The following is a 16,914-nucleotide window of genomic DNA, read 5'->3' as shown; positions in this document are numbered from 1 at the left end:
TTGTTAGCGTGGGGAAAAACAAAACAAATCCAGTGGTGGAAAGTAACTAAGTACTTTTACTTAAGTACTGTACTTAAGTACAATTTTGAGGTATTTGTTCTTTACTTGAGTATGTCACATTTTCAGTACTTTTACTTCTACTCCACTACATTTCAGAGGCAAATATTGTACTTTTACTCTACTACAATATTGAAATCTTTAGTTACTTTGTAGATTTTGATTATTACAAAACATATGTTAACCACGTATGTTATATCTTTGGCCATTTGAAAATAGCCGATCTAAAAGCTCACAATGCGTCGCATCTGCTATTTTCAAAATATCTTTTTATACATTTTTTAACTTGTGAAATGGGACATTCTACATAATGAGTACTTTATACTTTTGGTACTTTAAGTACATGTTGATACCAATACTTTAGTACTTTTACTTAAGTAATTTTTGATTGCCATACTTTTAGTTGTAACGGAGTAGTTCTACATTGCAGTATTGATACTTTTACTTAAGTAAAACATGGGAGTATTTTTTCCACCACTAAACAAATCTGAAAAGGCGAAAGAGGAAAAGGAGGAAAGTGAAATAAAAATAACAAAACGTGAGAGTTCGTACAATTGCCACAACGCGTTCCTTTTCCAATTGCCCAGAATTGCAGCTTTGTCTATTTTTATCTTTCATTTTATGAATTAAATAAATCTTATCATACCGTAAGTTCGGTGTCTGTGTATCACTGACTTGTAGTCATCAGAAGCCGGAATCAGTACCCAAAATAATTCCCACCCACGATTATAATTTTACGGCCTACCCAATAAAATCCTTGATGCGGTGTGGTTTTGCTGATATTTAAAATATAAATGTGAGTGTACTGTGAGTGTCCAGAGACTATTTAGCGTCTGTATACCTTTGTTATCCCACGGGGAAATTCTATTTTATTGGTAAAATTATGATCGTTAGAAATTATTTTGGATAGTTCTTATTCCGGTTGTGGTTTCCTGTCTGAGGACTACAAATCAGTGACTACAACATGACATAAATTACCATCCGCTCCAGACCGGTTCACACGGCGAAACACAGACCAGGCTTTCCTCCGAGGTAGAAAGCCTGGTGACACGAGGTTAGCACTGAATAAACAAACGACCAGTGCGCTCAGTGTGAATTTCCGAATGCACGCTCATAATGACAGTGACTATAGGACTATAAGGACAAAGATAATTCAATGCAGTGCAAATCAATTATAAATACATTAGAAAACAATAAAATGGAGATCAAATGTATATAAATAAATATATAGCCTAGTGAACCGGACACGAACCATTTGACATGAACCGATTGGAGTGAGTGATTTTAAATACATACATAATAATACTAGTATAACAAAAATGACTATATATTATAGGCACAGAAAATATAGCTTTTGCCTGTCCCCTGACCGAACTCATCGGAGAGTTACAGCACGACCACCAAACCTGTAAATCTGAGCTTTGGTCTGGAGGCAGATTGGATGGAATCTCGTTAATCACACAGATAACCTAAAATGTTTTGTGTTCAACGCGACTGATGAATTGAATTGACAATTGTTTTCTCCAGCAAAATGTTAACGTATCAAAATACAAATAAAATGCCTTTCCCTTTCCTCCATGTCAAATGAACACATTTCAGAATAATAATAAATCATTTCATGAGTATGTCCAAATTCATTATTAATATAAGCATAACAATAATGATAATAAAATCATGATGACTAATATGATATAACACAGTTTCATCGTACTTGAATCAAGCTATTGCTATTGTCCAGGGTCCATCAAACAAATTCTCAAACTATTTTAAACAGTGTCCAAAAAGATTGAAAAGAAAAACATGATCGATTTACTTCTTTTTTTTCTTTCAGTTGTAAACAATTTGTTTGATTACTATCTTTTTTTTAAAGGTAAGTACTTCTGAAAATCATGAAAAATAAAAATAAAGGATGCTCCACCAAACCCTTTGTGGGGGAGGGGCGGGGGGGGTGAATACCAGACTTTCCCCCCCGCTAGTATTTTATGAGTAAGTATTACAACTACTTCATCTTTTTTTGGCAAACGTCTCATTTTAGGAGAGAGAGAGAGAGAGAGAGAGAGAGAGAGAGGCAGAGGTGGGGGGGGGGCATAGGGAGAGTGGATTTGAGAGAATTCAGGAGCGCATTGGAAGGGCATTGTTTGTAGTACAAAAGACAAAACAAAATGGCTGATTTTGGCACATTACGTCTTTCGGTCACAGAATTCGGTAAACGTGTGGAAAGGAAAGTCTTTATTCACTTATTCATACATTTATTTGACGAGAAAGGAAACGTATCGGTATTCGGGATTGGATTAACAATCCGATTGGGGATCAGGATCGGTGTCAGGATGTGTAATCGGATCAGGATCGGTGTCAGGATGTGTAATCGGATCAGGATCGGTGTCAGGATGTGTAATCGGTGATGAGCGGATCACAGAATCTTGTTCAGCCACATAGTTCCACCCAGTACAGGACAAAGAAATACACTGGATAGGAGTTTGTTCAGCTTGTTTAGGCTTAAAGTCCACTCCAAAGACCAGTTGTCCTACGATGGAACTCTTTAAGGACCCCTCAATGACTTTCAAGCTTTTAAGCAGCCCTCATAGAAAATCCAGGTAGTGGTAGCACTATAGTAGCCTACTCGACCAGGTCCAATCTTCACAGACCTGTTTTCCCAAGTCAGGTTTCCAGCCCAATAAAAAAAAACAGTTTTACATGGTTCGCTTTCAATGAACCCTTCGCGGAGTTTGGGTTCTGAAGCCGATCTTCTTTTTTGTCCAACCCATTCCTGACACTAGGATCCCTATAGGTACACGTGATCGGGAGAGTGAACAAATTTAACCCCCTTCCCCCTCGTCCTCATTGGCAGAGGAATATTTGACACCAAGCCCATACTATTAGTAGCAGTAACTCTTAGTATTACTATTAGTAGTAATGCTAGTAGACTAGGCTACTACAAAGTGAGGCCAAACTACCAAATCTGAGGTCAGATTAGAAGAGAATGTAATCCTCATGAGAGACCACAGCCCAAAACCAGCCAAACTCAGAACAATCCATCCGCAATCAGCGGACAAAACAAACGGATCCTAGATCAGGAATGTGATTCCTCAGCAATTTGCAACTTCTTGTCTGAGCAAAAGACCCACTGATCCCAGACTAGGTGAGTCAAAACCAGATATAGTGGGTTCAAAAGAACATATTCGAGCGAGTCTATCCACGATTAGACAGAAACGCAATGCGGTTCCAAGGGGAGAGGCGCGTCATATCATATACAGTAAGAAAATAAGTAAATCACAGTAGGCCAGTGGTTCTCACAGTGTGGTCCGGGCCGGGGACCCTCGGGGTTCCTCGAGGGCCTTCCAAATGGACCCATACGGGTCTGTAACTCTGAGAGTGTCCAAATGGAACATTTTTTTCTACACTCTCAAGATTTATGGGGGTCCTTGCAATCAGAAGGTTTGAGAACCACTGCAGTAGGCCATCGAGTCTAAAGGGTGGAGTGGTCAGAAGTCATAGTCTTAAGCCCAAACCACACCAAAGAGTGGCCATGCAGAGTTGCATGGTGACCCATTGGTGTGGTTTGGGACCATTGAATTGAACCAGTTGAATCACTTGGGTCGACTTGGGTGGACGTGCAACATATACAGTATCACACCGCTGGGACGAACGCTAAAACCGTCTCGTCCCGTCTCGACCCTTTGGTGTGGTTTGGGCTTTTAAGTGAGAGGATGGACTTCAAATGTCATTGGAGCGGGGGCGTCACTAGAAGGCGGAACCTGTGATTGCGTTGAGCTGTTTCATGAGTCCCTCGAGGCTCGCCATTTGTTCCGAGAGGTCATCCTGCTCGTAGACCTGGAGACATGCACGATCACACAGGAAGTAGAGATTATTAGGACACAGGAGAGGTCAGAAGAAAAGATGTTTAATGTTAATTTCCAAGAAAATGTATTAGCTCAGTTTTTTCCATGTCAAGGCCCCTAAATTGATATGTATTTGGCTGTGGACCCCCCATCTGAAAATAATTTGTGTTTTTATTTTATTTTAGTTAATCAAGTTTTCAAGATTTTTTAAAAATAAATTTGATAATATATTACTATACTAACTCGCCTTAGAGCCTCCTCAGTGGTTCTCAAAAATGTCATGTCAAGGAGCCCCAGAATTATATGTAATTGGCCGCAGACCCCCATCTAAAAATATGTCTTCCAGGTACCCCCCAGAAGCCAAGATTTGAGTTAAAAAACGTTCACTGTGAGAGAATATATATTCAAAGATTTGCACATTTTTCAAAAATAGCAGATCTACAAGCTTGTAGATCTGCAATTTTTTCAACAGCTAGAGTTTAAAATAATGGTTAATGGTTAAAAGCTATGTGTTCTCGAGTCGAAATGGGCTAATATTACTACTACTACTACTCACATTAGCTGTGTTGTTAGCGTCCTCGGCGCTCATGTCCTCGGAGGCACCCGTGCAGGGTGCTGTCGGGACTGAGACAGGAAGTAGAGGAGACCTGGCCTTTCCTGCTTGGCCCAGAGATGCTGTCTTCGCCAAGCAGCCTGGAGACACAGGACATCATCATCATCATCATCATCATCATCATCATCATCATCATCATCATCATCATCATAAACCTGGTCTAACTCAGACCAGGTGTGCAAATGTAGTCGTTTTTTGAGGGGCGCAAGCCCTCTCCAATGCAAGGCTTTTGAAGATTACGTCATATGGCAGCCATATTTATGGGATTATTAATACGTTAACACTTTAGAGAGAGCACTTTAGAGCTAGCCAAGTCTATGGACTTTATTGTTTGTTTAGGGCACTAAATTACGACGTAAGATGTCATGTGGCCAATATAAACACAGTGGGTGTGATTCTTTTTTCTTATTCTACTTTTAATGTGAATATTGTTTTCTAATTTTGTGTTTCATTCACTACAAAGAAAATATTCACACATCCAAAAAAGAAAAAAGGTAGTCGACGGAACATTTTTCGTATTAGTCGACGAAATCAACACCTTTGGCGGTATTTACTCACCTGGCGTGTACACTTTGTGCTCCAGGCCGATGGAGGGTGGAGGAGGGGGCAGTAAGGGGTTGACGGAGGCGTGAGCAGCGCAGGAGGAGGAAGACGAGGAGGAAGAGGAGGTGAAGCTCCTCAGTGGGTGTGTCGGCCGAACGCACGCCGTCGGTATGCTCCTCACACCGACCGACGACGCCATGCTGGGCACCTCCTCGCCTGGCCCAACAATGGAACAATTAATAATAATAATAAATATAGCTGCAAGCAGCGATAAGACGGGGCCATGGGCACCTCCTCGCCTGGAGGGGTGGGCCAACAATGCATCTGATGATATGTTCTTGGTTTACTTATAATCCTAGATGACTACTTCTATGCATTTGATGTATTACCTTGCTTACTGTAAATCGCTCCGGATTAAGAGCGTCTGCTAAATGCCTAAATTATAAATTGTATTTGCAACAATAACTAGGCCTAAAATATGGCAGAACCACTGTCTAAACGTCCAGTAGCCTATACCTCCTCCAGCTCCTTGGACCACCGGCATGCCTCCGATCCCAGAGACGAGCTCTCCCGCCTGGGCAGACGAGCCGGGCAGCAGGGGCGCCTGAAGCTGGCTCTGTGGGGACTGTAAGGATGGGTCTGATACACGGATGGAGGGAGGAAGGGAGGGAGGGAAGGGGAGGGAGCGGGGTTAGCTAAGTATTTAGACACATGCCCGCATGAACAGCAACTAGATCCATTTATAGATTATGATAGATGGTTTTCAACCAGTGGTCCGGGGACCACCAGTGGTCCTTGAGGGGGTCCTCAAGTGGTCCTCTTGAGCGTAAAATGCTCAAGAGTTAAATTATTGTTAAACATCTGCATTACTTAATTTACAAGAAGTCTACACAATTAGAGAATGTGGAAGAGTTGTTATGTAATCAATGTTTGCCTGTTATATCTCCTGCTGTGGTACCAACATCAATACAGCATGGAATTGTGGACAAAATCTTGAACAACAGATGTCATCAAATGGTGGTCCGTGACCGTGGCTCAAATGCAGAATAAATAATGAGACCTTGGTATGAAAAGGGTTGAAAACCACTGTGATAGATTGATGGATCAATGGATGGATAACCTGGATAGCCTCTCAGTGTGAAGCCACAGCCCGGGAACTGATCCAGGGACGGTACGGGAATTGCACTCACGACGGCTGTAGAGAGAGAGAGAGTGGATAGTACTTTACTTGAATATTTCCAATTTTAAATACTTTTACTTCTGCTCCACATACTATTATCGCATACTCCACTACAATTATTTGAACATTTTAGTTACTACTTACTTTGTAGATTTAGATTATTAAAAATAGCTGATCTATGAGCTCGTAGAAGAGCTTTATAGATCTGCTATTTTCAAAAGATTTTTAAACATTTTAAACATATGACATTCTGCATAATGAGTACTATTGTACATTTTGATACCAATACTTTTGTATTTTTACTTAAGTAAATTTAGAATTCTGGTCTGGACTTTTGTGAATATTTCTACAGTGCAGTACACTTTAACTTGTGAGTACTTTTTCCACGCATATATATCTGGCTGAAGTGGTTAATGTATGTTTTGTAATAATAATACAAATCTACCTGTAGTAACCTGTAACTAAAGTTTTCAAATAAATGCAGTGGTGTTCAAAATTACAATATGTGGATCCGAGATAAAGTTTTCAAATAAACGCAGTGGCGTTCAAAATTACAATATGTGGATCCGAGATGTATATAGTAGCCTAGAAGTACAAACTTGGACATTGAAAACACTCAAGTAAAATGACAAATACGTAGGCCTACTCCCCGCCACTGGACAGACAGACAGACAGACCGGTAGGTCAGACAGACAGACAGACCGGTAGGTCAGACAGACAGACGTACGTGTACTGCTGGGCTGTGCGTCCAGAGGGATCATCATGTTGGTTCTGGTGTTGGTGGGAGCGCGGCGCGCCACCAGCGAACGCTCCAGCGTCGACACGCTGACGCTCACGCTGCTAGCCTCGTCCACTTCACCTGTAGGGTGTAGCGTTGATTTGGGGACAGAACGTTCATTTCGTTTAGTCATGGTCTTTTGAATAACACCTCATTCCGTTTTAGTCAGATATTACGAGTCACCTGAAATGTTTAGTGTTATAGTCTAGTTTTAGTCGGCTAAATATCATACCATTTTGGTCGAATAAGCCTACAGTTGGTTTTGTTGCGGGCCTTGATGGCGTCGTAATGGCGGATTTTACACTGCATGCTGAAAATAGCCGGTCTACAAGCTTGCAGATCTGCTATTTTAAGAGCGCTACACCCGAGCGCAACCAAACATAACTTGATCTCTTCTCCACTAGTCCCTCCATAAGATCTAGTTCTAGTTTGTATTTGTTGACAGAAGTGTCAGTATATTCAATTATTCATAGTCATAGTTTTAGTCATCATGGTTTAGTTTTTACTTAGTTTTTATTTAGCAGATCTAAAAGCTCGTAGCGTGACACTCGGTGCCGCACTATGCACTTTTTTTCAACAGCAAAAGTTTAAAATAAGGTCCTCAGGTCTAAATTGGTTAAAAACAGATACATGAACGAATGACAGAACGAACAAAAGCATGGATGAACACGTAGGCCTAATACACGTACGACAATCCAAAAAAGCTCTGCACGCTTTACCTCCCTTCCCGCACAGGGGGCCATCCGATTGGCCATGGGCCAACGCCGCCGACGCCCCACCCCCGCCTGAAACCCCAACCCCGCCCCCTCCCACAGAAGTGGCGGGAGTAACGGCGGCGGAAGGATCGCGGCCATGGGCCCCTCCCCCCGAGGAGGAGGAGCTGGACATGGAGGAGGAGTTGTGGCCGGAGGAGGAGGGGCCCGCCGCGCCGCAGTTAGTGGGCAGGCTCTTGAGCTCCACCTCCTCGTGGTGGATCCAGAGGTCGGGCGGAGGGCGCGTCTCCTTCTGGCGCTTGCCGGCGCCGCCGGCGCTGCTGGCACGCTTCCTGTGGTGGAGAGAGAGTGGAGAGAGAGTGGAGCAGATGAGAGGAGGGGAGAGGGGACTCAGACGAGAGGGGACTAAAAGAGAGTGTTGATTGCGTCGACTGATACTTCTGACGAGAAATGTACGTCGAATACCTTTTTTCACTGACGAAAACTAAATGGAAACTAAATGAATGTGCTAGATAGCACCTGATGAAGCTCACGACGAGACGTGTCGTGCTAATAAATAAGTTGTATGCAGTAAGTTGTCCGTCTCTGTTCCCTGGACTGAGCAGTCCCTTCCTTGGAAGGTTTTTTTCCCTTTTTGAAGTCTATGCCTGCTAACTAGACTTGCACCTCCCACGGTTTCATTTTTGGATGTGCATGAGTCCTTTTTTTGTCTCATATATATGCAGTATATATATATATTTTCTCTTACTTCCTCTTTTGCGCAGATGACCGCCGTGTGCAGATGAGCGCTACCACGGCGACCAGCACCACCGTGACTCCTCCCACCGAGACCATGATGATGACCAGCAGGTTGCCGTTCTTCTGGGGCGTGGCACTGCCGTGAGGCGGCCGCATCTGACCAATAGGAGACTCTGGAACACAGCAAACCAGGAAGTAGGGTTATACGGGACTACAAATTTGGACAACAAAAATCCCACTTCCACAGGAAGTGTGGGCGATGAAAAGGTAATCAATCATTATTTACTTTGATAATGTCTTGTAATGTTTGAGGGGCGCTAGCCACTCCTATATTCAGATATAGTGTAGATTTTTGTCCTAACACAAGCATTAAATGCCATTGCCAACGAATGGAGAATTTACGTCATATGTGGACAAGCAAATTGGCTATTTCGGTCCTACACAAAGTCCCATTAACAATGAGAGAGAGAGAGAGAGAGAGAGAGAGAGAGAGAGAGAGAGAGAGAGAGAGAGAGAGAGAGAGAGAGCCAGGCATTCAGAGATCTCCACCTATACCAATATATCTGGAGGTGACATCGAAATTAATGCTGCTGGTTAGAGACAGCTGAATCTGGCTTAAGAGGAACGCAGCAAATATAGGACATTGGAAAGGAGAAGAGAAGAGAAGAGAAGAGAAGAGAAGAGAAGAGAAGAGAAGAGAAGAGAAGAGAAGAGAAGAGAAGAGAAGAGAAGAGAAGAGAAGAGAAGAGAAGAGGGGTGTGGCCTACCATTGATGCTCCTGTCAATCAAGTTGTTGTCTGCAGGCCAATAGGAGTGGTCCATTCCTCCACCTGAGAGAGAGATTGATTTGTTAATTGTTATTAATAGTAGTAGTAATAATTGTCGTAGTAGTTGTAGTAGTAGTAGTAGTAGTAGTAGTAGTAGTAGTAGTAGTAGTAGTAGAAGTAGCAATTGTGATTACAATTATCTAATGTCCTTTGTTAAAGTCCAGAAAAGAAAATGAAGAAAAAAATCAACCAATAATATTATGATGACACCCACCCGTCAAATTACCATACTATTCCACCCAGAGCTAATAAATATCCCACAGACAGCAAAGGGAAATGCTGTATGCAGAAAACAAACCATGTTACAAACATCACAATTCAATGAATTCACTAAAGCTGGGTGGGAATTAAAAAAATGAGCAGTATGAAACTATACCCTATGTTTATATTACAAAACTGTATTTTCAGTGTTTTCACTGATTGCTTTGGCAGCTTCAAAACATCCCCGTCTAAGGTCAAACGCAGTAAAGTAATTTCCCCCTTTTTGTATCACTACTTGCAAATACCCAGTATTCAGTGAAACAAAATGTGTATACAATTTAAAATGTGCTACTGCTTTTGTGATCACGTTCCGTTTTCTTTGCCCACTCTTATTGCTAAGGGGTTTCAACTTTGCAGTGTTGCCACACCTCTGTCCACTATAATAATGCATATTTTTCTGATTTTCATTGACACCATGTCTGGCCATTAAGCACTGTATATTCTGCAGGTGCCACTGACTTGCAGTACTGTCTATTAGTAGTAGAGTTCAGTCAGATAACTCACTCAATAGATTGAACAAATATGTATTATAGAATGAGAATGCAAGTGTGCATATAACATTTTATCTTGGCGTTCAGCTCTGCTACATTTTTCTCCATGCTCGCCATTGCTAGGCACAATTATACAATCATCATTAACCATTAAGAGCAGGGAGATAGAATAACATGGGGAACAGAATAGCAGAGCCCACCGGTGGTGCTGGGAGCAAACGGGATGCACACGCAGATCTGACAGGAACAACAGTCAGCTGATTGCCACGTCAACGAATGACATGTGGGTCTTGCATAACACTGAATGAGACCCTCGAGTATATCTGACTGAACTAACTCTGTATTATTTAGAGTAGTAGGAGTAACATTACTAACACTATTATCTTACCTTGGTCATTTGCCATTTTGTCTGGATGTTCGACTGAAAAAAAAATCATTAATTCATTAATTCGTAACGAAAACGATTTACGATTACTTTCGCATACATTTAAAAGTCAAAATATCCGTGCTGTTAAAAAGCATACAAATGCATGCATGTATTATGTATCATATAGACAGCGTATACAAATACAATTTTGTTTTATTCACAGAAAGTATAACTAAAAAGAAATTCCTTTGCCCCATCCTCCTCACCTCTAGCCGTGCGGAAGCTGACAGGGTCCGACAGGGGGCCGACCCCCTTTGAGTTCTTCGCTTGGATGCGGAAATAGTACGTGGAGTCCAGTGTCAGGTCCGGGATCAACTGGGTGAGGCGGTCGCCGCCCACCACCTCCATCAGCCAGTCGTCAATGGGTGCGTGTTTGTCCAGTGTGTAGTACAATATGTAGCCTGTAGTGGTTGAATAATTGTGATAAATTCATCAGTGGTGGACACGTAGTGTAAGTAAAAGTATCTATACTATACTGCAATGTAGAAATACTGGTAAAAGTCCGGAATTCTAAATTGACTTGAGTAAAACTACAAATGTATATCGGTATGTCTCAACATGTACTTAAAGTACCAAAAGTACAATGTACTCATTACGCAGAATGTCCCAGTTCACAAGTTTTCGAATATATAAAATATATAATAAACATCTGAAAATAGCATTTCTGAGCTTGTAGATCGGCTGAAGTGGTTAATGTGCGTTGTGTAATAATAATCAAAATCTACAAAGTAACTAGTAAATAGGCCAAATAAAATTGTAATGAATTGAAGTATTTAAAATTGGTACTCAAAACCATCTCAAAATGTGATCGTAAGTACAGTACTTGAGTAAATGTAATAATACGTTTCTTTCCACCACTGGATACATTAGCGTGGTTCCAGACCAGAGTCCCTGAACTTGTCTCGCCCACATTTCTCACTTTCCTGTGATTCAGAGGCCTGGTGGTTTTCCAAGACTAATCCGGGCAATTAATGCCTTTGTTGGCGGGACTCTGCTATCGAGTGTTAGTAACTACTCATGCTGTCGCATAAATTACACCACACATGCTTCACTCTACAGTCTACACATACATTACACCAGTGGTTCTCACACTAATTTGGCTCAACTCACCACTATAACTTCCATGCAATACCGCTGGGTAGGGCTGCACGATATGGACAACATTTCTTATCTCCGTATTTATGCCAAATATTGCGATATCGATACGATATACAATATTGCCGTTAAAATGTCATATTCTATATTTAACAGAACAGATTGAAAATTGCTTTTTTAACCACGTGAACCACTATTTTGGGGGGGAAAACATTCGACAAAAATAGACGATTTACAAGCTCACATCGCAACACGTCACGTTAGTGAGCCTGTAGATCTGTGTCACTGCACCCTAGGGTGCCACCACGCCACCGCACCCAGCTGCCACTACACATCCTTTACTTTCAGAACGAGACCAGGCTATCAGGCTATAGCACACTCACCTGTGATCCGTCCGTTGGATTCCATGGGCGGTTGCCAGCTGATGAGGACGGCGCGCGGCCTACCCTCGCGGCTTATCACCGTCAGGTCTTTGGGGGCAGAGCTTGGGGCTGCAGGGTCCCAGCAAGGTGAGGGAAAACGGGAAATTTGGGGGAAGCAGAGATTGATTGATTGATTGATTGATTGATTGAAGTATTTATTAACAGTTTGCAGAATTACAGTATATATTTCAAGCACAACTCAATACAAAAACTGTTAACTGTGAGTGGACGACACCATAAAGCATTACACTTGTTTACAAGAGGGTCCACCGTTTTCAATTCATCACATAAGATAAGGAGGTATAGGGGCAGGGTGAGAGTGTTGTTGACGAAACGATGATGATGTTGTTGACTTTAATGCAAATTAAGTAGTTCTCAAACTCACAGCAACGTGAGAATTGAAACTTAGCCAAGAGTACTAACCAAATTAATAACATTAATCATGCAATTATAACTAGGCAGGCTCTAAAACCCTGTAGTCATGGTAAATGTCCCTCTTAAATACAGAGGCACTAAACTTTGGGACAAGTATACTCTTCTATACAACTTTCTTCACTTAATTTATATGAGAACAAATTGAAGGATGTTTTGATTGACCAGGTCATATAATGCCACATTCATTATTGCACATTTCCTGATAACACAGACTCATTGATTCATTTTTGTTTGGGTTATTTCTTTGTTTATTCCCTGTTTGCTTGTTTCGATATTGATAATCAGTCATGTCAACTAGATTGGATAATTAATTATTGTTATCAGCAATCTTGTCATTCCAAAATGTTAATTTTTTCAGGAAATGAAGAAAACTTTATATTTTTTAAATAATGCAATACAGCCCCGGCCCCCATCAAAGTTGTTATTGTGACTTTGAGACAGGGAGAGAGGTGGAGGAGTTAGCAGCTTTAGCAGACAGTTTGAGGGTTCAATGGAGGTTTTCTCCAAAGCACTTTTAATACTTTTCATTGGTTCAATATTTTTTGATGCCTAGTTTGTGTGTACCCCATAGTGATGATTTGATTGGCTGAGCACCCCATAGCGATGATTTGATTGGCTGAGCACCCCATAGCGATGATTTCATTGGCTGAGCACCCCATAGCGATGATTTGATTGGCTGAGCACCCCATAGCGATGATTTCATTGGCCGAGCAAAGTACGTATTGAGGATAATTACCTATTGAGGACAGAAAAGTGAAGACGCCAATTGTGATTGGCCGGCGTGATTGAGTATGATAATGTATGATGACGCGGGTGTGATTTTTTCAACCAACACTCAGACATAAAGGGTGTTCAATAGCATTGATTCATATCAAAAAATATAAAACCTCAAAAATGGTTTCCTCCCAACAGCGACGAATATATGTATATATTATTTTTTCTTTTTTTCTTTTTTTTTTACAGTTTATGCTAAATTAATCAAATCAACGGTAGCCTACCTGCTTCGTATGTGGTGGCGTGCGCCGTCATGCTCCACGTGCTCGACCGTCGACCCTTGGTCGCCATGACAGCAAACTCATACGCCGTGTCTGGCCGCAACCCGGTTACCGTGTGGCTGAGGGCGGTGGTGTCGGCGCTCTGCGCACGCACCACGCACGCACACACGCACGCACATGCACACGCACACGCGCACACACACACACACACACACACACACACACACACACACACAAGATAAATGACTTTCTCACATGCACAGCCAGGTGAAGTGGCAGCTCTCCAAGATTGGTGTGAACAAGGTCAGGAAGTCAGGAAACACCAACCAGCAGACTTGGCTTACACTGCTACTGTCTCTCTCTCTCTCTCTCTCTCTCTCTCTCTCTCTCTCTCTCTCATCTCTCTCTCTCTCTCTCTCTCCATCAGGCAGTATGAGTGTATATACTGGCTGTATAGACTGTAGGCCAACACGGCGACAAAGGATCACACCATTTTAAAGCGGATTTTCATGAAAAGGAACGATGATGTCGGTGCGGTGGTAATATATAATAATAATGTAGGAAAGAAAAAATAAAGGGACCCATAGAAATGTGTCCGCGAGGCCCACAAATGGGTCCCGACTCCCAACTCAGAGAGTCACTGCTTGGGAAACAGTGGAACAGGGTATACTGTATTCATAATGTCTTTATTGTGATGTTACTGTTCTGTGTACTTCTATGACCCTTATCCTTAACGTTTTACTGCTGCGCCCCGATCAATAAAGGAATCGATCCATCTATCTCTTCCATCTGTATACCTGAGGCTGGAGTATGTGTCAACAACATTATGCCAACAAACTGAATGAGCTAGTGAGGAAGGATATTTCTGTACAGCTGCCGACCGCTTACAGTGGTGTACAGTAACTATAAAGTGATTTTACTTACGTACTACTGTACTTAAGTACAAGTTTGAGGTATTTTTACTTTACTTGAGTATGTCAAATTTTCAGTACTTTTACTTCTACTCCACTACATTTCAGAGACAAATACTGTACTTTTACTCCACTACAATTATTTGAAAACTTTAGTTACTAGTTACTTTGTCGATTTTGAATGATTATTATTACAAAACACACATTAACCACATCAGCCCTATATACATTTCGGCCAATTGAAAATAGCAGATCTACTAGCTCACAATGCGTCGCGATGCGAGTCATGCGCCGCACCAGTACCTTGACTGTTTCACTGTTGCTGCCGGGACACTTACACTTACCCCATGGGGATCAATAAGGGTTTACATTACAGCCATCCATATTTGTATTGTTGGTGTTTTTTAGTATTATTTGTATTTTTGTAGGCTGTCGTTGCGAGGACGTCTCTGTCTCCAGTGTGCAATTGACAGTTGCCGGTCCTCTGGCGCAGACTGGCTGATCTGCAGCGCGAGTAACTGACGAATGTTGTTTTTCCAGTGCGGATTGAATGACTCCCGCAATGCCGCCGCTGCGGTTATCTTGCAGATGCTCAGTGACAACCTCTGAGGATCGATTTGCTTGACGAATGAGTCTCGATTCCTTCTCAACTTCTTCCTTTTGCCACTGACTTGTTAAATAAATGTGCATGCCACGGTATGTTAGAATAAAAGTGAGAGCAGACCAATTTTGCTTGTCCGTGTTCTGTTTTGTTAGGGTGAATTCGCCTGGAGCTACGACTACTGATGTTGGTGTAGCCGAGACGCCTCCTATTTCCCCCTCCAATACACTTTCTGTGTAAAGCACATTCCTTTTGTAAATATACAGTAGCACAGAGCAGTAGGGGTGAATTGCCAATTTTGTGGAGCAGTGTTTTTTCTTCTGTATTTAGTTAGTTGGGGGAAATTAGGGTTGGTGAGTCATATTGTTTGTTTGTGCATCCTGGCAGGATTCAGAGAGGGGTTCATCACAGAGGGTTCTGCTTGTTATTTTGGCCTGAGTCCACCCTGACATTAAGCTCATTCCAGTGAACACGCTGACACTGTAATCAATTGCACCACTTCTTCCATTCAATACTTTCTCAACCTTTTTGTTAGTGTTCCGATCTTTTACTCCTATAAGGGAGTGCAACTCTTCAATATTGTAGATCAGAGGTTCCCAAAGTGGGGTCCGGGGACCCCCAGGGGTCCTTGAGGGAGTTCCAGGGGGTCCCCAGTTATGATTGATAGTTAGGAACCCATGGTAACTCTGAGAGTGTTTAAATGGAACCAAATGGAACCGTTAGATTTATATATAAAGATAGATAAATAGATTTAAATATAAATTGGGGTCCCAGAGATAGAAAAGCCATTAAATGGGGGTCCGTAGCCTAATGCATGTCAAACTGGGGGTCCTTGAAATTAAACGGGTTGAGAATCACTGCTTGAGCCGTAAACATCTTCTCTTATGGGGGGTCCCTGGCATATGTTTTCAAATGGGGGTCCGCGGGCTGATTAGTGTCAATTAGGGGGTCCTTGACATGAAAAAGTTTGGGAAGCACTGTTTCCATACAGATGGTATATTGTGAATATGTATCTGATGTATCCCCCCTTCGTCCCCTCCCCTCCGCACACACATACCCTTTGAGTGGCATGTTTGTGTACAGTACACCCACGCATTCCCGCGAACTCATGAACTCTATCTATTTCATGCCCCCAACAGCCCCACACTACATCACATTAAACGCACCTCATACTAAAGGACCACAATGGAAACAAGCCGTACATGGACACACACATACATGCAGGACACACACCTTATATTTCCCGCTTGCTTGGCCGCTGGGACGCCACTTGAGAGAGTAGAACCTCGTCTCTGCTCCGACACCCGGACCTCCAGCTGTGCCCGCACCTTATAATAGAATTCATACATCAACATTGTAAAATATACAATATTGTATAAGAGTGTAAAATGAATTCTCAAGAGTTAAATTGTTGTTAAGCATCTGCATTACTTCATTTACAAGAAGTCTACACAATTAGAGAGTGTGGAAGAATTGTTATTTTGGTCAACGTTTGCCAAAAGCATGGAATTGTAGACAAAATGTTATCCAACGACGACAAAAATCTTGAGTCTGAGAGGCTAAATGTCATCAAATGCTGGTCCGTGGCTCAAATGCAGAATGAATAATTAGCACGTCTGTACCTCCTCCCCAGGCGGCGGTCCTCCGCTTCTCCTCGCCGCCGCGGGCGTTGTCGGCCCAGGAGACGCGCACGGCCTCGGGCGCCAGCGCCACGGCCTGCACGCCCACCGGGGGGATCATGGGAGCAGAGGAGGAGGAGGACGACGAGGAGGAGATGGAGGAGGAGGAGAAGTCAGGGAAGGAGTGGTAGAAGTCGTCGTCGTCGGAGTCAGACGACGGGTCCAGAGGGTCTATAGGTGGGGTCAGAAGAAGCAGTGGTTCTTTACAATTTTTTACAATTTTATAAAAATAAAAAAAAATACAATAGGTACTAAGTGTATTGACAATTTCGTTGACAAATAAAATGTTAGGAAGGGACTAGTGGACAA

General features: G+C 42.3%; 1 protein-coding gene across 2 annotated transcripts in view; it reads right to left on the bottom strand.

Annotated features, from left to right (window-relative positions):
- Positions 1 to 2,271: 2,271 nt before the first annotated feature.
- The window catches only part of dcc (DCC netrin 1 receptor), a 65,310-nt gene continuing 50,667 nt past the window's right edge, over positions 2,272 to 16,914 (bottom strand). Inside the window, exons 18-32 of one of the 2 annotated variants that reach the window (XM_079525086.1) lie at positions 16,549 to 16,776; positions 16,160 to 16,254; positions 13,418 to 13,556; positions 11,946 to 12,053; positions 10,674 to 10,868; positions 10,429 to 10,461; positions 9,229 to 9,291; positions 8,472 to 8,634; positions 7,730 to 8,055; positions 6,960 to 7,091; positions 6,113 to 6,247; positions 5,569 to 5,691; positions 5,068 to 5,268; positions 4,453 to 4,589; positions 2,272 to 3,888 (exon numbers count right to left, since the gene is read on the bottom strand). In XM_079525086.1, the coding sequence (XP_079381212.1) occupies positions 3,799 to 3,888; positions 4,453 to 4,589; positions 5,068 to 5,268; positions 5,569 to 5,691; positions 6,113 to 6,247; positions 6,960 to 7,091; positions 7,730 to 8,055; positions 8,472 to 8,634; positions 9,229 to 9,291; positions 10,429 to 10,461; positions 10,674 to 10,868; positions 11,946 to 12,053; positions 13,418 to 13,556; positions 16,160 to 16,254; positions 16,549 to 16,776 (2,168 nt within the window). In that variant the 3' untranslated portion in view covers positions 2,272 to 3,798. The remainder of the gene's footprint in view (positions 3,889 to 4,452; positions 4,590 to 5,067; positions 5,269 to 5,568; positions 5,692 to 6,112; positions 6,248 to 6,959; positions 7,092 to 7,729; positions 8,056 to 8,471; positions 8,635 to 9,228; positions 9,292 to 10,428; positions 10,462 to 10,673; positions 10,869 to 11,945; positions 12,054 to 13,417; positions 13,557 to 16,159; positions 16,255 to 16,548; positions 16,777 to 16,914) is intronic. The other variant, XM_079525087.1, reaches the window with a different exon arrangement.

This window comes from Electrona antarctica (genome assembly GCF_951216825.1).
Source record: "Electrona antarctica genome assembly, chromosome: 16".
NCBI lineage: Eukaryota > Metazoa > Chordata > Actinopteri > Myctophiformes > Myctophidae > Electrona > Electrona antarctica.
The sequence above is the reverse complement of the archived record's forward strand: the minus strand, read 5'-3'. Positions and strand labels throughout refer to the sequence as shown.